Source organism: Argopecten irradians, chromosome 9 (assembly GCF_041381155.1).
Source record: "Argopecten irradians isolate NY chromosome 9, Ai_NY, whole genome shotgun sequence".
NCBI classification, from domain to species: Eukaryota; Metazoa; Mollusca; class Bivalvia; order Pectinida; family Pectinidae; genus Argopecten; species Argopecten irradians.
Window position 1 is genome coordinate 10,655,910 of NC_091142.1, and position 24,886 is coordinate 10,680,795.

At 36.2% G+C, this 24,886-nt stretch overlaps 4 protein-coding genes across 4 annotated transcripts in view; 1 reads left to right on the top strand and 3 right to left on the bottom strand.

Annotated features, from left to right (window-relative positions):
* The window catches only part of LOC138331424 (notchless protein homolog 1-like), an 88,862-nt gene that overhangs the window by 5,012 nt on the left and 58,964 nt on the right, over positions 1 to 24,886 (top strand). The window contains exons 8-9 of the mRNA XM_069279028.1: positions 208 to 363; positions 2,915 to 3,050. Coding sequence (XP_069135129.1) covers positions 208 to 363; positions 2,915 to 3,050 — 292 coding nt within the window. The remainder of the gene's footprint in view (positions 1 to 207; positions 364 to 2,914; positions 3,051 to 24,886) is intronic.
* On the bottom strand, positions 3,827 to 8,435 carry LOC138331419 (uncharacterized). The gene is made up of 2 exons (XM_069279021.1): positions 8,061 to 8,435; positions 3,827 to 6,456 (listed from the first exon to the last, which is right to left on the bottom strand). The coding sequence occupies exon 2, from the start codon at positions 6,423 to 6,425 to the stop codon at positions 4,845 to 4,847; it is 1,581 nt and encodes a 526-aa protein (XP_069135122.1). The 5' UTR covers positions 6,426 to 6,456; positions 8,061 to 8,435; the 3' UTR covers positions 3,827 to 4,844.
* Positions 14,743 to 19,474, bottom strand: LOC138331425 (uncharacterized). Its single transcript, XM_069279029.1, has 2 exons — positions 19,150 to 19,474; positions 14,743 to 18,406 (listed from the first exon to the last, which is right to left on the bottom strand). Exon 2 carries the CDS (start codon positions 18,324 to 18,326, stop codon positions 17,148 to 17,150), a length of 1,179 nt encoding a protein of 392 aa, XP_069135130.1. The 5' UTR covers positions 18,327 to 18,406; positions 19,150 to 19,474; the 3' UTR covers positions 14,743 to 17,147.
* LOC138331420 (uncharacterized) lies at positions 20,974 to 24,480 on the bottom strand. The gene is made up of 2 exons (XM_069279022.1): positions 24,012 to 24,480; positions 20,974 to 23,000 (listed from the first exon to the last, which is right to left on the bottom strand). Exon 2 carries the CDS (start codon positions 22,944 to 22,946, stop codon positions 21,744 to 21,746), a length of 1,203 nt encoding a protein of 400 aa, XP_069135123.1. The 5' UTR covers positions 22,947 to 23,000; positions 24,012 to 24,480; the 3' UTR covers positions 20,974 to 21,743.

Genomic DNA, 24,886 nt, shown 5'->3' on the forward strand with positions numbered 1-24,886 from the left:
AATGGATATAAAAAGAATGAATGAATAAAAACAAAACAACACATGAATAAATGAACATGCAAACAAACAAATAAAATACTATATTTATAACAAAAAAAGAGTAATTTATGACTTTATCATAGATGTCTTATGAGTTTTATGCAAAATTGAAATTCTAACCTGTATGTTTCATGCATCGTATTTAATGATGTTTATTTGTCGTTGTAGGATGGGACGATAAAGATTTGGGACACAGTGCTATATCAGTGTACTATAACTCTGTCAGGCCATCTACAGTCAATCACCTGTGTCAAATGGGGAGGGACGGATCTTCTGTATACCTCCTCTCAGGATAGGACTGTCAAAGTGTGGAGGGGAGATAATGTAAGTATGATAGGGGCTGGTGAGGAGGGAGGGACAGATCTTCTGTATACCTCCTCTCAGTATAGGACTGTCAAAGTGCGGAGGGGAGATAATGTAAGTATAATAGGGGCTGATGGGGAGGGAGGGATGGATCTTCTATATACCTCCTCTCAGGATAGAACTGTCATAGTGTGGAGGGGAGATAATGTAAGTATGATAGGGGCTGGTTGGGAGGGAGGGATGGATCTTCTGTATACCTCCTCTCAGGATAGGACTGTCAAAGTGTGGAGGGGAGATAATGTAAGTATGATAGGGGCTGGTGGGGAGGGAGGGACGGATCTTCTATATACCTCCTCTCAGGATAGGACTGTCAAAGTGTGGAGGGGAGATAATGTAAGTATGATAGGGGCTGGTGGGGAGGGAGGGATGGATCTTCTGTATACCTCCTCTCAGGATAGGACTGTCAAAGTGTGGAGGGGAGATAATGTAAGTATGATAGGGGCTGGTGGGGAGGGAGGGACGGATCTTCTATATACCTCCTCTCAGGATAGGACTGTCAAAGTGTGGAGGGGAGATAATGTAAGTATGATAGGGGCTGGTGAGGAGGGAGGGACAGATCTTCTGTATACCTCCTCTCAGTATAGGACTGTCAAAGTGCGGAGGGGAGATAATGTAAGTATAATAGGGGCTGATGGGGAGGGAGGGATGGATCTTCTATATACCTCCTCTCAGGATAGAACTGTCATAGTGTGGAGGGGAGATAATGTAAGTATGATAGGGGCTGGTTGGGAGGGAGGGATGGATCTTCTGTGTACCTCCTCTCAGGATAGGACTGTCAAAGTGTGGAGGGTAGATAATGTAAGTATGAAACGGGCTGGTGGGGAGGGAGGGACGGATCTTCTATATACCTCCTCTCAGGATAGGACTGTCAAAGTGTGGAGGGGAGGTAATGTAAGTATGACAGGGGCTGGTGGGGAGGGAGGGACGGATCTTCTATATACCTCCTCTCAGGATAGGACTGTCAAAGTGTGGAGGGGAGATAATGTAAGTATGATAGGGGCTGGTGGGGAGGGAGGGACGGATTTTCTGTATACCTCCTCTCAGGATAGGACTGTCAAAGTGTGGAGGGGAGATAATGTAAGTATGATAGGGGCTGGTGGGGAGGGAGGGACGGATCTTCTATATACCTCCTCTCAGGATAGGACTGTCAAAGTGTGGAGGGGAGATAATGTAAGTATGATAGGGGCTGGTGGGGAGGGAGGGACGGATCTTCTATATACCTCCTCTCAGGATAGGACTGTCAAAGTGTGGAGGGGAGATAATGTAAGTATGATAGGGGCTGGTGGGGAGGGAGGGACGGATCTTCTATATACCTCCTCTCAGAATAGGACTGTCAAAGTGTGGAGGGGAGGTAATGTAAGTATGACAGGGGCTGGTGGGGAGGGGGAGGGACAGATCTTCTATATACCTCCTCTCAGGATAGGACTGTCAAAGTGTGGAGGGGAGATAATGTAAGTATGATAGGGGCTGGTGAGGAGGGAGGGACAGATCTTCTGTATACCTCCTCTCAGGATAGGACCGTCAAAATTTAGAGAGGAGATAATGTAAGTGTGATAGGGGGCTGATGGGAGGGAGGGGGGTAAGGAGAGTACTTCTCAAAGGACTGGACCATCAAGGTGTGGAGGGGCTCCATAATGTAACTGTGATGGGGGGGGGGCTTATGGTGGTGGGGAGGGTAAGGTGAATACATATCACAGGACCAGGCCATCAAAGCATGGAGGGAAGATAATGTAAAGATGATAGGGGTCTAGTGGGGAGGGAGGTTAGGAGAGTACATCTCACAGAACTGGACTGTCAAGATGTGGTGGTGATATTATGTTAAGTATGATAGAAGGCTTGGGTGGGGGGATGGGGGGGGGGTTGGTAAGGTGGTAAGGATAGTACATCTCCTCATCAAACAGATCATTCAAGGTGTGGAGGGTTTGCAACTGTTAATTTAGATTGATCTCCCCTTAGGAGCTAATGTTGTTTTAAGAGAATCTCATTGTAATAGCTGATGGCTTCCTGAGAGAGCAACATCTTATAGCTGCCCCAAGCCATTCATATATAACAATGCACTAAATTGTTTTTGGCAATAGTCAAAACCTCTACAGCACAGATCACTCTGTTCCTTATCAACTTTAATGAGTACCTGACTTTGTGAAAGATTTTGACTGGTTGTTACTCGGCAAGCCTCCTGCTGGCCAGTCAAATCTTTCACTTGAGGTAATATATCACTGTTTAACTGACAGACCACAAACTTCATAACAGGACATATTGGTTTACATGTTACTATTTCCAACTGAGCAGTGTGGCTGAGTGATTAATGTATTTGACATTTGGACACTTGCTCTCTATTATAATCTCTTGTCTACAACGTCCTATCAGGATAAATAAGAAACTGTTTTTGTGATGGATGCCTGTTGTTTTCTATGACTATTTTACACAGTCTTTTATGTTAAGAAATAAATCTAAAAATATTTGAGTACTTAATTTGACTTCTGTTTTGATGAAATGTGTGATAATGTTTCAGGGTGTGTTATGTAGAACGTTACAAGGTCATGGTCACTGGGTCAACACGATGACCTTGAGTACAGATTATGTGATGAGGACGGGAGCGTTTGACCCAGCCGATGCCCGACTAGTTCACCAAGATATTACAGAGTCAAGTAAGTGATATTCAAACAATTTCATATAGGGAATACACAGGGACTTCATTTGACCCCCAAGATACACTACCTTCCCCTTGTCCACAATATCCACATCGTCAGTGACTGTAACACTTGAATATTCAGGATGCCTTGCTTTAAAGCTATGGATTTGCCTGTTGATGCCCCTAACCAGATAATTGTCAGTGTTTATGCGTAAAAAGATAGGTTTTGCTTACTTGTTAATACCAGGAAATGAAGTAGCTTCTGCAGTGCTAGGGGAGGTAATATTAGATAATATTCGGGTAAAGGCAGGCGAAAGACGTTAAAAATAATATTAAAATATTCAATATAATTTCTCATAAAATAGTAAAATAAAATGTCCCACTAAAATTGCTCTGAATGTGAAGAAGCGAATTTATATTTATAGGAATCCTAAAATGTCCTCCTGGCTGTCTATGTCCGTGTTGAAATTTCCACGCAGCCTCGCTTTCAAGATTTAGGCAAATTTTTTTTAGAACTGGGTTAAAGGAGTAGGTCCTTTACATGGGTCTTTTCCATAATTTCAGTGCTCAAAACAGAAATTGACCATCATTTTGATATATGTAAGGACTTTTGGAAGGCTAATGAATGCATTTAGCCTGGTTTTCTTTTCCCAACTATTCACTTTAATGAAATACATTATATAGACACTTTTAGCTGATTTTGAAATATTATGTCCACTGTAATTACTGGAAATGTTCATGAAAATCACAAAAAAAATTTCACCGATGAAAATAACTATAAAAAACATGATCTCCAAACAAATTTAATTTTACTTTTTATTTGTATTTTGATTTATCTATTTAGTAATACTTTCAGGACGGCATCAATTACACAATATTAGGACATCATTATATCTTAATGCTTTCATGAGAACATCATGATAACTGTTAGCTGCAATATTGTAGCTCAAAAGACTTTTAGACAGATAATGGTGTCGTCTTTAGAGCTACAATTGGTGCCTATTACTGCTAATGGAGCGAAGTAATGATCATGTAAATCAATATTAAAATGTCTGTATGCATTTTATCCTTTTTGTTATATATTACTTATCTACTAGGCAATACTACTGAGCCGTATAAAATATAAAATTCACAGCAAGACTTTATTTTTACACATGATGGTCTTTTGCGAAGGAAAATTATATGACAAGTCTACAAATTGTGAATTTGACCTTTTGTGAGCTGTATGATAGATATTAAGAATGGTCGTTATGTTTGTTTTGGACAAAAGTATTATATAAATGTATGTATACACATAAAATAATTGGAAACCTACAACAAAGTATAGAAAATTGTGCCCAAGTGATTTTCTGAGGCAGTGCTCCACTACGACATATAGGGACCATTTCGTACCCTGCCGAAAGGTATATTAGGCCGGGTACGTAAATACGTTCTAGATAGCTGTATGACATGAGACATTTGTTTTTGTGTACTATGTAGATTCACCATAACATGTAGACATTTATTGTAAGATCACTAAAATCATAACCTTAAAATATGTGATAAACAGAATCTTACACGTGTGACTTTGTCATGTAAGATCAGTTACAACATTGACTCTCGAGAATAATAAGACTATTGGAAATCATTCGCAGAGTTGCGCGCCCCTCCTATAAATACAATTTCAGGGCAAGATTTGTCAGTAATATCACTTTTTGTGTTGCAGTTGACACAATAATCACTGAATACATGTTTAGGACCTATCTCTACTATGAAATCATTACAATAATCACTGTATACATGTGCAGGGCTAAATCATGGGATTGTCACTTTAAGCATTGCAGTTAACACTAATTCCTGTATACAGATGCGGGGCCAGACTGCCGGTACTATCACAGTAAGCAAACCCTGTCCTCCACACAGTCGCGATATCTATTAGGTCCGCCTTGTTCCTGTAAAACCGGGCCCCATTGGTCGCACTTGTCCACAGTAAATGATGGTCCTCGTTAACATTGTTCGTACGATAATAGTGAATAACTGGGTGTATTTGATTGGTCGATTTGTCTCTACGGTCCCGAAGTTTGGTTACTAAGGATGTCGACGGAGGATGACAGAGACCATTCTCTTTTACAATTATGTTAAATCTTACATCCCCAAATATCAAATTTGGTATCTTCTTCTTGATGAATTCAAATTCGAAAATAAAAGCCGATTTTTGCCCACTGATATGTGAGGCGCACGAAGAACCCCGTGTGACAGTTTTTGCTGTTCTATCTAAGGTGTAACAGTCATTGATGACTAATGTACCACCAGAGTTTGTCTGCCATATCACAATTTTTGTTTTAGTCTGGTCATATTCAAGCTTGAATACCTCTTTGTTTTTCTCCCTGACGTCATACAGACTGATGAGTCTGATCCAGTTCACATCATCGTCGTCAAGGTTACCGTTACCAAAGTCTATAAGAGGATGATGGAAGTACATACTGACGTTCTTAAAGTAGCGCTCCTCATCATACAGTCCTTCAAATGCAGTCTTTGGCAGATTAAATTTTATTTTGCCATCTTCAGTTCTCTCAAACTGAGTAAGAAAGAAAACCGCAATTGAGCAGGAGAATATTCCAATCAATCCAATCATGATCATGAACCGATATGTCACATGACGACAAGATGTTTTTGTATGCTCCTTTAGTTCTGCGAGGTTCTTTTTACTACAGTACTGTACGAGACTGACAATGATTCTGATGATGACACTTGCGATGATGACGGACGCTTTCACCAGCTGGAAGTAACTGATGGCCTCTTCACGACACAGTGCAATGAAAAGGTTGATGATAATTTGCGGAATATCCTCAATCCAGATCACTATTGCTGATGCGAAATCAGAGTTGATCCATGGATTCTGGCGATAGATCTCCCACCAAAGATTCGCCACCTCAAATAGAAACGTCAGGGTTCCGAGGATAGAGAATGTCAATAGGGAGTAGGTGATGGCTTTGTCCGGAGGTCCGTAAACAAGACCTTCCTGTGTCTCAAACACGTCTCGGAATAGTAACCAATCAGCGATCATGTCGACTGCGTTCAGGGCCATAACCGCTGTAAACACTACGGTTTTGAAACAGAAATTGTTTCTTAATCTGGCACAGTGTCCTAATTTTGTGATTTCATCAATTATATTTGGATCATGCTCAGCCTTACTTGAGGCCTTAGACACATCTTCTGATGAAATGGCGGGTGACTTCCTTGCCTTTTCCAAATCTTTATCTTTCTTGTCCTTCACTTTGGAGTCCTCTGTGTTTTTAACAAGCGATGATAATTTAGTACCTTCAGTATTTTTGCCGTTTTGACCTGAGGATACGCTGTGTCCCTGTGGTGGAGTACTCTCTAATTCCATATCCTCCACCTTGCTCTTCATGTCGACTACAGGACAATCACCACTGTCTCGACTACGGGAGATGAAAGGTTAAATATTAATCAATCATAATAAATATATTATAATAAGTTTATATTAAGGCATACATTGAACCAACATTCATTCGGATGTACATTGGCTCGAAAATTCACATTATGGCCGGAAATGTTAGGGTACATATTGGGTTATTTACTAAATGAACAGAATCCTGCAGTCTAAAAAATTTGCAGTGCGGACTGTTTCGGCTGGGAATGCAAATGTTTGGGTTATTGAGGGTTCACTGTTTATATATATATTTTACACTTACTGTCACTGGAATGACATAATATTAGATCAAATTTTCATAGAGGCTGGAAAGTAATTGCCTTTGTTATTATGCAAGTAGGTCACTGTGACCTATACTTTGACCTTAAAATAACATGAAAGAAAAGATTCAAAAATCTAGGTCAATTTGACCTAAACTTGGAATTGCATATAAAAGAAAGGCCTTGTACAGATAGTATCTCTTTAAGTAGGTCAATTTAACCAAGACATTAAATATATGCCTCTCAGGACATTTCAGTTTCTAATTGAAAGTGAATTTTGATTTTGCTACAGGTAAATGAAAGGTGAAACTTTGTGAAAACCTACCTGCTTTTCAATGTTGTGGTTTAACATGTATCAATATTATCTGAAAACCTTATCAGAAAAGTTGTTCCTTTGTTGTACGATTTGTAATGCGTGTCGTCAGGAGCTAATAATATTTGTAGCTAATCCATGTCAGTTCTATCAGATCGGACCAGGTCCTAGATGATAACCCACACTATATATAGATATAAATAAAGCTTAGCCCATGATAGGGTTAAAACAAGCTTATCACAAATATTATTTGATTTTTTAAGAAAAAATCTTCTGAGATAAAGTGTTATGTAACAATCGATAATTTTGCTAAACTGAACAGTTGACCCCATTTTACCATAAAATGATATGTACTGCTATAGTTCATAACATTTAAATTGCTAAGAAAAAAATGTGACGCTTTGGAATCCTGCATAAATACATGGGATACTCTCTAATGTGCTTGCCTGCAGAACAAGGGGAAACAACTCCATAATTGGGCGAAAACACAATTTATTTATCTATAATTAAAATAAAATTGAAAATAATCTTTCTTACATGTTCAGAAAACACATGTTGGTGCTATATTTGTAATCTTTGATCTTGTTCATATGGTGGTACTGAAAATGATATTGTATGATTACATTTACTATTTTCAAACGAAGTGATAGTTATTTAAGCAGTTGATTATATTTATGAAAAGGAAATTTGTCATCTCAGGCTAGCTAGCTATATATTAGTGAATGGATGCAGACTAGCTGGTTTTATTAGGTTAGATTCTATCAAAATAGTTACCTATAAGTTTTAAATTGAAAAAACATTAACCTGACTATAATTAATTAATGACCTAATTAACCTGACTATAAGCCTAAAAAAAAGAAATTCAGTGTTTTATGGATGAAAAACATTTTTTGAGACAGATGCTAAAATTAATTTGTCTTTTGCACATTTGTACATGTAAATTAAAAGAAATATATTGGATTCCATTTTTTTGAAAAAACTCAAAAAGCAAAAGATAATAATAATGTTATGATCACCTACCTGACGAACAGGTAAACTCCAGGTATATTTCCAGAGGCTGTTTATAATCAGATGTGACACTGGCCGGTGATTACCAAAGGTAGAGATTGTTGTCACTGACGACACTATCTCACCTAGCCAGGGTCCCGACGTACCCACACTTGGAACATTACTGAAACTCGCGTTTATTGTATGATAAGCTTGTACCTAATGTTGTGTCGAGTCTGTTTGACGTAGTGGATAAGACTTATGGTGATTTGATTTAACAATTTATTTAAAAAGAACAGGTCATTGTGGCTTGGACATAGTGTTGAAATGGTCGTTGTCGCTCAGCTGACGGAGCATGCCTCCTTGGGTCAGTTGGTAGAGCCATTGGTTTGTCACTTATTGTAAAAGGTGCAGGTCGGTGTGTCTTACTTAGTGTAAAAGGTGCAGGTCGGTATGTCTTACTTAGTGAGTGTAAAAGGTGCAGGTCGGTGTGTCTTACTTAGTGTAAAAGGTGCAGGTCGGTATGTCTTGTACATAGTGTTAAATACGATCTCTCTCACTCAGAGCTCAGCTCAGAGGGATCGCAATGGCCGAGTGGTTAAGATGTCTCGACATATTACCACAAGCCCTCCACCTCTTGGTTGCGAGTTCAAATCCCATGTGGGGCAGTTGATAGGTACTGACCGCTGGCCGGTGGTTTTTCTCCGGGTACTCCGGCTTTCCTCCACCAACAAACCTTGGGTGTTAATAGGACATTAAACCAATAAAATTCTCTCACTCAGCTGAAGGAGCATGCTTCTTCTGCTTAGTTGGTATAGCCATTGGTTTATCGTCATAAGCTGAGGGTTCCATTCCTGATTGAGGCTCGTCAGAAAATTTTTACCATTTTTCTATAACATTAAATTCTTTTTAAGCATTAATTATGGCCTGCTTTAAAGCCCTAAAGTAATCACAATATTTGTTTGTTCTCTTTTGGTTTCCATAATAAAAAAAAACTCAAATTGCACAAGGTAATAATAGCTAATGGTATGTTTTCAGGGAACTCAAGATGGCAATCTTGACCTCTAAATGGGTCCAAATTTCAAAAATCTCTGATTTAAATGAATATTGATATAGATGGTTCTGTTGTAGATTGCATGGAATCGTATTGTCAGTTGTTTTTTCTGGTCCAAATTTTCACAATTTGGACCAGAAACAAAAAAAATTTCAGCGGTTATAAAATTTTGTTAAAGGGTATTTAAGGAATATATTTTTATTTTGTTGAGTTTATGAGGGTACATTTTGTATAATGATAATGGAGCATATGTAAATCGTGTAACCACGGCGAAGCCGGGTTACACAATATTTACACGGGCTCTATTATCATGATACCCCCCATAACCTCAACAAAATAAAATTCTATTCATTATATTTACAGTTTTTCACGTAATTGAATATTTTTCATTCTTGCGACAGTTGCATATTTTTTATTAAAATACCTCAAATTTTTTCTCTCCTGTCATCGTCAACGAATTCGATTGAACAGCTGATTGGAATCGAGTCATTCATATGTTCCCACCAAAAGTGGGGTCATGACCCCACATTGCTATGCCAGCGGCTATTCCCGTAACAATAGAATTGCCACACATGTTGGACTATCATTATACACTGATAATGATAATACTAGAAAGCATGGTTGTTGATGCAAAAAAAATTCATTTTTTTCACTCTATCAATTTTTTGTGAACATGGCAATATCCCACGAAACTGTGAAAATATCAATCTCGTGAAAATTACAGGCCATTCAGTATATAAATCATAGAACACAGATTTAAACATCTAAAAGAAATACACAATGTATTTACTATCTGTATCAAACACCACCCAGGTTTTGATATTGGCATTCCTATATCTCCAAGCTGTACAGATTAGCCATTGATTTCTGTTATGCTTAAGTTCTTATCTACAGTCCTTTCTGTTATTTGTATACATGTAATTAGATTCTACAGGTTCGGAATATGTTGCCATTCTTGTTGTCCTATCTCCTTGACCATACAATGTGACCATATATGGATACGAGTATTTCAGCCACATTGACTAAAAGTTAGCTATTATGTCTGTATGGATGAGTGTCTGTGTCTGTTGGTCGTAGTTAAGCAACATTGAGTGTGGACTGCTTTTGGATAGTTGACCACTCCATTGGTTTTGGCTCCTGCTTTAGCATATCCCACACACTCTCTTCCGACTGGAGATGCTGTGTTTGACATGGTGTTGTGTTTGTCACATTTATTTGCTTAAAGTGATAAAATTGTTTGATCGTGTGGGATATTGATGGGAGATCGTGTTTCTGTTTGATGATCAGACACCTCAAGTCGTCACTTAATTCTTGTGTGTATTGACAGTACTTATAGACTAGCATGATTGTAGAACAGGTATTAGTGTACATTAATGTATTTTTGATAACGGACCACATTTTCTGAAGCCACCACATGCACACTCAGAACATTTTTCCTTATCATAAGGGCCAAGAGTCCGAGTGATAAAGATGTCCTGACATAAAATACCACAGGCCTTCCACCTCTGTACGGGACGTTTGAATCCCATTTGTAGGAATTGCTGGCTGCAGGTTGGTGGTTTTTCTCCGGGTACTCCAGCTTTCCAACACCTAACCCTAGTTGGCTTGTCCTTAAATAACCCCGGACAATCCTTATTTTACCTGTCTTGTCCATTAAAGAGATATAATGTATAAGTTTTAGTTCTTTTAGATTGCACTAATATCTGATCCATTAACCAGGAAATTTTGCATATTTCATGGCAGTTGGAAAAAATAAAAAATGTGTAACGCCATTAAAAAGGTTTCAAGAATATACCGTATTCAACCCAATAATTTTAAAACATTATGATTCTCAGGGCTTTTAAAAAATTGAAAAAATGAAAATGTGCTTAATATTGAAAAATGAAAATGTGCTTAATAAGATGAAATTATTGCAAACTTAGTAGTTTTGTAGTTTTGATAGTTTTGGTCTTTATTTATGCCCGGACAATTGAAATTGAGGCCTCAAAGGTTGAGGGGCGCTTATAGAGACATGGGCGCTTATTGGGTCGAGTATGATAGGCACATTAGAATCATAATGTTTTAAAATTACAAACTGAATCATCTTGTAGAATTCTTCAGACATGAAAACACAAAAATATGTTGTCGTGGATATAGGTTGGCTTATACTATCCTTCTAAATGATTTTTATCCAGGTTATAATTTCCAATCCTACAAACTATGAAATGGTAATTGTATGACCCTGGTCTAAAGTTCATAGGTCATGCAGTAGTATTGTGCAAATTTTGCATTAGGGTAAATTCTGTCAATTTGATAAGGAGCCCAATACAGTACTGGAGTGCTTTAAATTTGCAGGGTTAATTAATGTATTTTGTGGTTTTCTATACAAGGCATAGTTCAATGGGGACAACCTACGTCACCGGAAGTGATATCGGGCACACAAAAACAATGGAAAAACGCCCGCTTCAAGATGAAAATCAGCTGAAATTATGACATAAAAGCAATGCATCTTCTAAATCTATCGTGCGTCAAAGACAGTGTATTGTTAGAGACTCTGGGAAATTATTAGATATCGTCAAACTAGCTCAGATTATGCAAACACCTCGACACAATATTTTTCGACAGCAGGGATATCGGTCACATTTTAATCACTAAAACGTTATAAATTGCAAATAAATAAATTTTGCTGCCACAAAACTGTCCCGTTTACTGATATGTATTATATAACTGTTGAAAGAAAATATTTCATTCATTACATCTGATAGTGGAGAATCATATACGATGCTTAATTAGAAATTATGAAAGTGATATCGGTCACACTTAGAACTTTAGGGGTAACGGTCACATCCAAAGTTACGAAAACTGTGGATAAGACGCCAAAATACTTTTGTTGAATTTATTTGATCTTGGTAGACGATATTTTAACCCCCTATCAGCAAATGGTAAAGCGAGCTATTGAAATCGCTTTTCGTCTATTGCTCTCCATTCGTCCGTCTTTTTTTCCACTGCGTGGCTATTGGTCACATTTTATTCACCGAAAATATGTCAAGATTTTGAAATGGTTTGTCGCTTCGTAAAGATTGCTGAAATATTGCAGCGTTGTTTTCCCTAACTAATCATTCAGGTAAAGAGGAAATACTACCGAGATACATGATACATCATTAACTATTATCGTAACTATTTTTTTTCTGAATACTTTGGTTATTCGTACACTGTATATTGTTTCGTTTTTGTCTATACATGTATTTGTACACACCCTTTGTTCTTGCATTGTCTTTGCGTGGAATGTTTGCTGAAGCAAAGTAGAACTGAGGCAACCCTTACCAAGCAGACAAACTACATCTCCATGGAGTACCATTGTACTCTTTTGAAGTACGTTTCTGTGTTAAAGTAATTATAATCTAAAAACTTCGCAGTGACAATATACAAGAAACTACATAAAACTTAAAGATGTAAAGGCATCCGATGTAAACAAAAGGAAAAACACACTGATCGATAAGCTAGAGAAATATGTGAATACATGATAGACAGGATCACTGAGGGTTTTTAGCTGTTTAGCTGATAGCGTTAGTACAGTTCTGCATGTCAGTTCACTAATAATTTCTCCATAGATTTAACACACAGTAACGATTGACAATGTACTTAAAATATATCTTAACAAGAGGCCCAGAGGGCCTGTATCGCTCACCTGGTTTGTAATGCCAAGTAATGTTCTAAATACAGGTTCATTGTTTCTTTTCTGAAGGAATTCGAATATTTACCTCTAATTCACCTACTGGGCCCTACCCATCCTGCCCCCAGGGGGTCAGAGCCAACATTTATAGAAGTTCTGTTCCCCTTCCCCCATGGATGTTTGTGGCCAAATTTGGTCACAATCCATGCAGAACTCTAGGACAAGTAGCGATTTATAGGATTTACCTCTATTTCCCCTATTGGGCTCCACCCCTCCTGCCCCCGGGGGGTCAGAGCCAACATTTATAGAAGTTCTGTTCCCCTTCCCCCAAGGATGTTTGTGGCCAAATTTGGTCACAATCCATGCAGAACTCTATGACTAGTAGCGATTTAAAGGAAATGTTGACGGACGGAGGACGGACGGACGACGGACGACGGACGACGGACGCCGCGCCATGACATAGCACAAATGATCATATGCAAACAAATTAATAAAGCAAATCAAATGCGTTGGTAAGTATACATATAAGGGTTGCAGTGAAAAAGTAATTATATGTATATGAATGCTTTAAAGCATCATGGTCGTCAAATAATTTCAAGATAGCCAAATATTCATTATTTTGTAATCTTACCTGTCTCAAAAATGAGCATTAATAAATACAATCCTATGTTAAAAATGATTATCAAAATATCTATATCGAACAAGTTATTTGATAATTGTATGTTTACATGGTAACGAGCTTCAAGTTATCGACTACCGCGTTTTCCCATTGGTCCATTATGCACAATAAGAGAGAGAGATATCTATGTAGTACTTATAAAATTCCAGAAAGGTTCATTAAGTATTAAGCTTAAGTTGAATTTGAACCATAGCAACAAGTCCATCTATTAGAATCAAGAAAGATGACTTTCTAAACATGAAATTTAAAAAAGAGCCTTTATACTCTCTGGCAAATACATGTAGCGGTATTGAAATAAATCGATTTCGGATTGATTCCGAAATCTGTTATACATAACTGGATTATGAAACCCCTCCAGTACTTTCAGAGAAATAACAGATATAAAAGACGGACGGATGGCGAGCAATGAGGGGAAGGCTATTTTTATAGCTTGCCAACCATTTGCTGATGGTTGGTTAGAAAAATCAATTAAATAAAAGTATTTTGGCGGGGTATCCATTGGAGTTGCATGAATGCGTAAATAACGACTACATGTACAATGCTGTAATATTCAGTTTTCGTAACTTTGGATGTGACCGTTACCCCTAAAGTTCTAAGTGTGACCGATATCACTTTCATAATTTCTAATTAAGCACCGTCTATGTTTGTCCACTAGCAGATGTAATGAATGAAATATTTTCTTTCAACAGTCATATATTACATATTAGTAAACGGGACGGTTTTGTGACAGCAAATTTTTATTTATTTACAACTTTTAACGTTTTATTGAATAAAATGTGACCGATATCCCTGCTGTCGAAAAATATTGTGTTGAGGTGTTTGCATTATCTGAGCTAGTTTGACGATATTTAATAGCTTCATAGAATCTCTAATAATACACTGTCTTTGACGCACGATAGATTTAGAAGATGCATTGCTTTTATGTCATAATTTCAGCCGATTTATATCTTGAAGCGGGCGTTTTTTCATTGTTTTTGTGTGTCCGATACCACTTCCGGTGACGTAGGTTGTCCCCATTGATAGTTGTGGGGATTTAATTTTTGTGGTTCATCGTTTCCTAGAATCCTATGACCTACAAACTGTATATTGTTTGTAAGCATGTCAATGATTTTCTCATTATTTCGCAGGTGTTTTAGAATTTGTAGATTTTAGTGAAGAGGTGAATATCTAAAAAATAAACCATTTGTAAAAATTAGTATACAGTGCACAGGAAAGTTTCTGTGTCTCATAAACAAAATCAGAATGACTTGTCTATTAACACATTTTGTAGGATGAGTGGACAAATGGTGATGTCTGGCATTCGTAAAGTCAAACAACACAGCACAGTAGATATCTTCATCATCACATTAATTTATTCAAAATAATTACATGTTCATTCTCAATTTGAAGAAAAAACAATAAATAAAAAAAAATCATTGGCACATAATTAATTAATTACATTAACAATACAATACATTGAATTTTGTAATTGCATAAAGGAGAAGGTATGTTAAGACTCGAATATGGCCTCAAAATTAATTCTCTAGTGAAGAACAACATATTTTGCCATATAACAGCTGAATACATTTGCTAACACATTACATCTCGAAAATATCCTGCATGTGCCAATTATGTTCACTATGACGTCATCAACATGCAGTTTCCCGCCATTTTTCACAAAAATCCTTGGAAAAATCATACTTTTTGAGTGGTTTTCTCTAAAAATGAATGTGGCCGCCTTCCTGTAGCAGAAACAGATTTTCACACGTTGTGTATCGTGTATTTACGCATATCCATGCAAAATGTAAAGTTGCTCCAAGGTGGCGGCCAAATCCATTTCAAGCCTTTTCTAACCTAAAGATGATGAATTTCTAGCAAAATTTGGCGAGAAGAGGAAAGTCATCAATTTGATGACGTCATAGGTGGGACACATCGTGTACATGGTTACAAAAAATTATGTTTTAATGAATGGCAAGTATGAGAGTATTTATTGATATGAAATTGATGGGGATCAGAGTTAATTTTTTTCGGCCTGAAAAATTAAGGCCAAATACTGGTCCTATCATATCTACTCCTTTAGAAATATAAGAAAATAGAGTATTACAAAAATATAATTTATATTAAAATGTTACACTCATTTCTATTGGTTAAAAATGACACTTCTTTCTAGTGCTTTGAAGTTTGAGTTTATTTTTACATAGACTGACAGAATTGTACATTAAGTTTATGATGTCATACATGAAGAATATTTTCGCGGGGAATTTTAAAAGTGGCACAGTCATTGGCCAGCTAAACTTATATTGGCAAAGATATCAATGGGCCACAACTCAATTTGTTTTATTGTAAAAGTGAGAAAAAGCATGCAAATGAATGCGTAATTAATACCCCATTTTTATCTTATAAGCATTATAAAAAATTACTAACAATTGTTTTCATTTCTATGAAAACGAATGTCCTTGACACTTCATGAACCCAAAAGATATAATGCTTAAATAAATAAAAATAACTGTTGCACAACATACATCAATATAATTTGATCATTAATGCCTGCTTTTTTATAATTTACATATCAATTTTTTTTTTTTTAAACTTTTATTGCATATAACAACACATTTACAAACACATGGGACATAAAATAATATGACAATACACGTGGATTACTTATGCTCACAAAAAATAAATAAACAACTACTAACACACATAACATAGCATGCTGAATCAGTATGAAAAAACTTTTGTATGATATATGTATCATATGATGAAGTGGTTTTGAAAACTTTAAAGTTTGATTTCTTTTTATTCATTGAAATACAACAATTATTAAATTAAAAACAAAACAATGAGTAAGAAATTGATTGGCACATTGTTAAAGATGCTGCACCTCTGACAAATGGATTTTTTTCACTATCAAAAACAGGAGCAGACAATTTCGTATTTTTCTTCAGTTACAAAAGTTACTTACTTTACACCATTACCACCATTGAAAAGTTTGAGCTTTAATTTAAAAATATGAAAAACAATTAATTGCATCCCGAAAAAATTCCGTGGCACTATATCCTATATGAAATGAAGTACTGATTGCACATGCACCAAAGGCGAAATAGATTATTTTATATTATTTTTGTGTTAATTAGACATATATACACATGATTTAATACTAATAATTGTTCAAATGATGAATATCATTTATGCTCTGTCGGCGGTGGAGCATCTTTAATATTAATAATACATTTTGTAATTGCAATAATTTAGAAATGTGATGAAATAAATCTGTTATAAAAATAATGAAATATAAATAGTAGAAACAATAACAATAGAATTTTATCATTATAGCTGTTATTTACTCTTATCTAGTTTATCTGCATCTGTTATTGTATCAGAGAATAAATGCTATAAATAATATCTCTACAAGCTGTGGTTGAAACCCTGGAACTCTTGACAACTTGTTTAACTCACAATCCATCGAAAGAAAAGGATTCTAAAGCTTAAATAGATGAAACTTCAGTCTCTCAACAAGATATCTACTCATGGGTAGCTTTTAACATCTACCTGGTCGCCTTTTTAAGCCCTAATAGGATCAGTTAGGAGCTACAGACTGAAGTGGGATTCAGTCACATGACCCAGGGATTAACCCTTAGTCATGTGACTGATTTAGAATCTGGTTCTAAACCTCTAGGAATTCATTTTGTAAGATAGAATGATCTGAAAACCACATTTGTAAATGTATCTTAACTATTTTGAACAAAGCTGCTGGAATCAGAAAACACATCTTACAAACAGATCTGAGTCTAGTTTAGGGGACTCACGTCCGGTGTTTCCACATCGCGACGTTCCTGTCTTCCACACTTCGTGTGTCGACAATAGATCACTGTCTTCTCTGTAGAACCGATAATGATCGTCATTTTCTTTAGTGGTCAGGGCTAGGTCACTCCTTACTGCTGGTCTGACCTTGAAATATTTCAATGACATGGTTTCATTTGTCAAAATTTGGTGGAATTCCCGACGCACCTCCAGGTTATAGTGGATGTCTCCCATTGGCTGGTAGGTGCTGGGATGAATATATGTGAATCGCATCGACACAGTCGTAGTTTCGGTTGTTGGGAGGATATTAGAACAGTCATTAGGAGGAAGACGGATGACTGATGAGGAGTTTCCATGGTAACAGGATAGAGACTCTGGTGGCCCCGGGTAGTGTTTCCGTATCCAGATATATTGAAGAGGTGCTGCGGTGACCATAACACTCAGAAACAGACCCTGTGTTGGAGAAGATAGCTGTGTAATGTTTTTTAGGTCGGTCAACCGAATCCACTCGTTGTCTGCTATGTTTGGGACTGTCATGAAGATGCCAACGTCTTGCAGGTAACCGTTTTTTACTTCTTCATCGAGACGCAGACTATCAAACTTCGTCTCAGATAACAGAATTATGGACAGGATCAGATTAATTGCTAGGAGAAATAGGATTATTACACTTAATACCACTCGGATCTTTTTAGCCTCAGTGATTTTCTTTATTAGTGTACAACTGTTTCTGCATATTTTAATACCCATAATGCTTAGCTTCACCAAAGCTTCGAGGATAGCGGTTGAAGCCTTAATGATCTGGAAAATATTTGTCGTCCTTTGTCGGCAAAGCACGATGTGGAGGTTGATCCCACTGAGTGGAAGATCTTCTAGCAGAAGTGTGATAACAGCGAAGATTTCCATAACAAGTTCAACTCTTTCACTCTTTTTCTTGTATTTGTAATAGTCAAGAATGAATTCCAGCACAAATGTGACTGTGGCTATAACACAGAAAACCAACGTAGCTTCAACAATGTGGCGGTCATAAGGACCGAACACCAAGCCATCCTTAACTAACAACTCTCCTGTATAAATTAACCAATCAGAGATCAAATCTAAAAGGTTTACAGCAAATAAGAACTCCAGAACTGCCATCTTGCAATCACGATAATTTCCAATGGTGGTGAAATTCTGCAGTTTATATCTTGTTCTTTATGGCGGATTGTAATCCAAATCTGAAAAAGTACAAAATAAAAATCAAAACATTTACAAAGCGAAGCACCCTATCATTATTTATTAGGAATGATGTTTTTTGAGAGGATACGTTGTGATTTTCAAGATTAAGCTCCAAATATCTTGATCTACATGTCCCCACAAAATTTCACTGGAATTTAGTTTTCCTGTGGAATTTCATTGGAATTTTGGGTTTTCCTCTGATAATTTAAGATGTATTGGAATTTTCAGCCACTGAAACTGGAAATTCCAGTGGAAATTCTAATGAGAAATCCCTTGACACTAGAAACTGGAATTCTACTGGAATTACTGCTGGAATTCCGTTGAAATTTTCTGTAAAATAACTATACATTAATTTGACAGTTGTATGTAGTTGGAGTAGCCTCCCTTAATCTGTTCTAAACTGCCGATCTAAACAGATCTGTGAAACTTTCAGTTTCACTTTCACTTTCGGTTTTCCTAAAAATTGATTTTGCTTGCATGCATTTCACCCTAGCTTCATTAGTTGAAGCTAAAACTGTTATCTAACATATTTAGCTATAACTTTTGTGTATAAAATTGTAGTAGCCACTGTAATATTAGATCTGTGTGAATTTTAAATTTTTGCCAAAAATAAAAGCTAAACTAAAGAAGACCTCATAGCAAGAACTATTTTACGAAATGCAATTATAACAGAAAAAAACAAAATGCTTATTACTCACAATGGTGTTGTATTGTGTCATCTTATAAAGAAAAAAATACTTACCTGTACCTATGTCTTTGTCAAAGAGAAATAATTAGCTTGTCAATGAGATGTTCCGATGTTGATAAACCGCAGTTACAGTACCACAATACTTTCCGGACGTCACCGCTATATATTCCGTAGATATAGTATCACAATGGTTTTTGGATTGCACCCCAATACTTTCTGGAATGACTCTGAAGATTTGTCTCAGCAGTTGACGTCTTCATCCACTCAAACCTACTATAACACTGACGCCACCTCTTACTGAGAAATCCTTTATACTAGCTCTGATGGTGAAACTGAAACTTATTTCTACATGTTTTCTGTGTTATCTATAAATAGATATTTCTAGATCTATAATTAGCTTCTCACAGTTTTCCAGAATGTGACCTATATTTAGCTTTTCAGAATGTGATGTAAATGTTTGGAAAATTCCAAATTATTTTTAGAAGTGATGAAAGCAATATGTTTATGTAGAAGAGGACAAACTTTTTATCAGGAATAGACTTTTATAGATGTCCATGTATATGTAAAGACAAATTTGGAGGACATATCTGTTTGTGTTAACCTATCCATCCCTGAGACTTCATTATAGGTTGTTCTAGTCCTTGAACAAGAACACTCCTAAAGTGTCTGAAAGTAGTGAAAGTAAACTATTGTTCTGAAGCATTGATTGTCATAATTTTGACATGCATTGGTATGTAACATAATTAACGTATTCGACCCAATAAGCACCCATGTCCCTATAAGCGCCCATGTCCCTATAAGCGCCCCTCCCCCTTTTTGAGGCCTCAATTTCAATTGCCCAGGCATAAATAAGGACCAAAACTACATAAAACGGTATAAATTTGCAATAATTTTGACTTATTAGCACCTTTACATTTTTATCAATTTTTTAAGCGCCCAGGGGCGCTTATTGGGTCGAATACGGTACATGGGGTTTTCTAGCATATCAAATGGTGTCCGATAGGGTACCATGATAGGTATCCATTTTGAATATTTTAATTAGAATACATTATTATATTGATTAATCTTAAGAATATTTTAACATTCTTTCTGTGAATTACCACACTGACTTAAACCCAGTCTTTTCATGACCTCTTGAACTCTGATGAAGGTTTTAGTACACCAGAGCCTAACTGACAGTGTTGATATTATAAATTAACATACATTGGGTTTAGTAGTAACATATACATGGAGGTATTGTGCAGTGGCAATGTAAATATTTAGGTATGTCAACGAATTTCTGGATATTTCGCTGATATTTTGAATTTGCCGATTAAGCCTGATTTTAGTGATAATGTGAATAAAGCGAAAGTAAACTAATTGAAATAAAACCACTGTACGGGAATGCTCAGGTGGCTCATCAACTAAAACAAATTGACTTAATTGTTCATTAACACAATGTTCTCCTTAGGCAGGGATCAATCTAGGTTTTGGGGGGAAACTACCCTTTTTCAAAATAGGGGAAAGGTGTGGCGAAATATAGAGGAATTTTAATTTTCTTTTTTGGTCCAAAATTATATTCCTTTTGATGATAAAGTACTGTAAAACAACTAATTTTATTTTTAGATCTAGTAAAGCAAGATTTTAAGCTCAATAATGAACAATTTGAGTTTATCATAAGATATGCAGTAGCTGTATGATAAATATGAAGAAATTTGCAAATAAAAGTCTAAGAAAAATAATGAAAAATAAGTCACATGGGAAATTGTGTTACAAAAACGGTCATTTTTTTGCTTAAAATGGGGATTTTTTTTTTATATATTCAGGGGAATTTTAGGCCAGAGGGGAATTCATTCCTTGAGGGGAAATTTACCCATAAACGGTAATAAATTGGAGCTAGATTGATCCCTGTTAGGATGAGTGGACAAATGGTGGTGTCTGGTATTGGTTAAGTCGACAACACAACACAATGGATTAATTCATCATCACATTAATTTATTCAAAATAATTACAACATATTTATTCTTAAATGGAAAACAAAACAATTGTAAATATGAACAATATATTGAATTTTGTAATTGCAATAATTTAGAAATGTAACAAAAATAGAGTTTTTATAAAACTATAAATAAAAACAATAACAACAACATTTGATCATTAATACTGCTATTTACTCTTATCCAGTTTGTCTGGGTTTTATTATACTGGAGAATAATCTCTCTTAGAGCTAGCTGTCATTGAAACCCAGGAACTCTGGACAATTTGTTTAACTCACAACCATCTGGTTGTCATCTTAAGCGCTAACTTTCGTCAATATGAGCTACGGACTTTTAAAATCTGGATTGGGATTCGTCACATGACCCAAGGATTAATCCTAAGTCATATGACTGAATCAGATTTTCTGAAATCGGATTATAAAGGTCTAATTATGGTCTTAAGCAGTATATTGCAGCTTGAGAACAATTTATATAGGCTTTGCATGTCATTCAATCCATTTGACTGTACTTTTGTCAATAAGATTTGAAATGAAAAATTTTATGACAAAAATATTTCACAAACGATACATAAATGAGAATACATTTTGTTATATAGATTCATTTCAATTATCTGAAAACCAACCTTTTAAAATGTATTATAAATACTAACTATTTCGAACAAAGCTGCTGGAATCAGAAAACACACCTTACGAACAGATCTGAGTCTAGTTTAGGGGACTCACGTCCGGTGTTTCCACATCGCGACGTCCCTGTCTTCCACACTTCGTGTGTCGACAATAGATCACTGTCTTCTCTGTAGAACTGATAATGGCTGTCATTTTCAGTAGTGGTCAGGGCAAGGTCACTCCTCACTGCTGGTCTGACCTTGAAATATTTCAATGACACAGTTTCATTTGTCAAAATTTGATGGAATCCCTGACGCACCTCTAGGTTATAGTGGATGTCTCCCATTGGCTGGTAGGTGCTGGGATGAATATATGTGAATCGCATAGACACAGTCGTAGTTTCGGTTGTTGGCAATATATTAGAACAGTCATTAGGAGGAAGAAGGATGGCTGATGAGGAGTTTCCATGGTAACAGGATAGAGACTCTGGTGACCCCGGGAAGTGTTTCCGTATCCAGATATATTGAAGTGGTGCTGCGGTGACCATAACACTCAGAAACAGACCCTGTGTTGGAGAAGATAGCTGTGTAATGGTTTTTAGGTCGGTCAACCGAATCCACTCGTTGTCTGCCATGTTTGGGACTGTCATGAAAATGCCAACGTCTTGCTGGTAACCGTTTTTCACTTCCTCATCGAGACGCAGACTATCAAACATGGTGGTCAATACAAGAAGTATGGACAGGATCAGATTAATTGCAAGAAGTATTAGGATTAGGAAGTTTAATACCTGTCGGATCTTTTTAGCCTCAGTGATTTTCTTTTTTAGTTTACAGTTGTTTCTGCATATTTTGATAGCCATAATGCTTAGCTTTACCAATGGTTCTAGGATAGCGGTTGAAGCCTTAATGATCTGGATAATATTTGTCTCCCTTTGTCGACAAAATGCGATGTGGAGGTTGATCCCAATGAGTGGAAGATCTTCTATTAGAAGTGTTACAACAGCGAGGATTTCCACAGCAAGTTCAACTGTTTCACTTTTCTTGTTATGGTTGTAAATGTCCAGAAAAAATTCCACCACAAATGTGACTGTGGCTATAACACAGAAAACCAACGTAGCATCGACAATGTGGCGGTCATAAGGACCGAACACCAAGCCATCTTTATTCAGCAACTCTCCTGTGTAAATTGTCCAATCGGAGATCAAATCAAAAATGTTTACAGCGATTACGAAGCCCAGAACAGCCCTCTTGCAATTACGATTATTTGCCATGATGGTTTTGTTCTCTAGTTGTTCTTGTTCCTTGTGGCAGGTTAAGATCCCAATCTGAAAAAGTACAAAATAAAAATTGAGGAATTTACACAATAAAACACACTTTTGGATAATTATTATTTATGGGGAATGATGTTTTTTGAAAGGATTTGTTGTGATTTCCAAGGTTAAACTCCAAACATCTTGATCTACATGTCCCTACAGAAACTGGAATTTATTTTTCCTGTGGAATTCCATTGTAGTTCTGGGTTTTCCACTGGAAATCGAGTTGTACTGGAAATTAAAAAAAGAAAAATTCCGCTGACACTGGAAATTCCAGTGAAAATTCCCATGAAAAATTCCACTGGCGCTGGAAACTGGAATTCCACAGGAAATACCATTGGAATTCCATTGAAATTCGATGAAATTTTCTGAATTCCATTGAAATTCGATGAAATTTTCTGTAAAGTAGCTATACATTAATATGAGTGATTGACAGTTGTATGAAGTGGGTTGGAGTAGCTTCCCTTAACCTGTTCTATACAGATCTCAGATTGTACTGAACTTTCAGTTTCACTTGATCATTTTTTTGGAAATCAAAGCTTGCAAGTATTAAACTTCAGTTCTATCCTCCCCAAACCCCACTGACATTAACATGAGGAATTGACAGTGGTATGCAGTTCGCATTGCCTCCCTTAATCTGTTCTATGCAGATCCGAGAAACTTTCAGTTTCAGTTTCATTTTTTTTTTCAAAAAATTGATTTTATCTGCATGTATAAAAGTTAATCTACATTTTCCCCAAGCTTTATCATTTAAAGGTTAATTGTTTAATCTAATATATTTAGCTAAACTTATGTGTAGAATTTTAGTACCCGGTAGGCATTATAATATCACATCTCTATGGTGTGCATTTAAAGTTTTTATCAAAAATGAAAAAAAAAAAAAAAAAATGAAAAAGAACCTATAGCAACAGCTGTTATACGAAAATGGAACTATAACATAAAAAGTATAATGTCATTATTGATTATACTCACAGGGGTGTTCCATGGTTTACATAATCATCTTACAGAGAAATAATTACTTACCTCTGTCTCTGTGAAAGAGGAATGTTACAGCCTGTCTATGAAGTGTTCTGATATCTATGTATCTTGTTCAAGATACTTCCCCGATTCACCTCAATACTTGCTGGATTTAACCTCAATACTTTCTGGAGCGACTCTGCAGATTTCTGGAGATTTGTCTCGGCAGTTAACGTCTCCAACAACTCCAACTCACTTCACCAGTGACGACACCTGACTACGATCTGTTTTATAGTAGCTCTGATAGCGTTATCAATTGATTGGTTATTTCTGTATTTATATTTATCTTTCCAGATTGTGATATTAATGTTTGGAAATTTTCAAGTTTTTTTAGGAGTTATGAAAGCAATATGCTTATGTAATATGGCAGATATTCTGGATTCTTTTCCGAACAGCCTTTTAGCTTTTGGACGGTATTATTGCATTTATGCTTGCATGTGCAATTACAAATCAGGCTGATTTTCAAAGAATCTTTGTTATCCATCACTAAAGCACGAATGAGGGGGATTTCTTGTTGGTGTTGTAAAGGCTTTAGAGGACATTTCTGATTTTTCAATATTTTTAGAAATGATGATAGCAATATGCTTATGTAATATGGTAGACATTCTGGAATTTCCTGGGATGGAATTTCCTGGGAGGACAAACTGTTAATAGACATTTATGGAAGGTGTATAGATAAATTTAGATGACATTTCTTGAAGAAAAAAAAATATGAAAATATAAGTTAATGGATATGGTTATAATCTACAGAATGTGATCTACAATGATAGTTTTTAGATTTTAAGTATCTTTATTGGTTTTATAAGAAAAAATGTTAAAATTTAAATAAATAAAAAAAATTCGGTGTTGTGGATTCTCTTGTCAACCTGGGTTTCAGTCCA

Bases quoted from the DNA above. Each gene is read 5' to 3' on its own strand.
- LOC138331425 (XM_069279029.1), bottom strand. From the start codon at position 18,326: ATGGCAGTTCTGGAGTTCTTATTTGCTGTAAACCTTTTAGATTTGATC.
- LOC138331420 (XM_069279022.1), bottom strand. From the start codon at position 22,946: ATGGCAAATAATCGTAATTGCAAGAGGGCTGTTCTGGGCTTCGTAATC.
- LOC138331419 (XM_069279021.1), bottom strand. From the start codon at position 6,425: ATGAAGAGCAAGGTGGAGGATATGGAATTAGAGAGTACTCCACCACAG.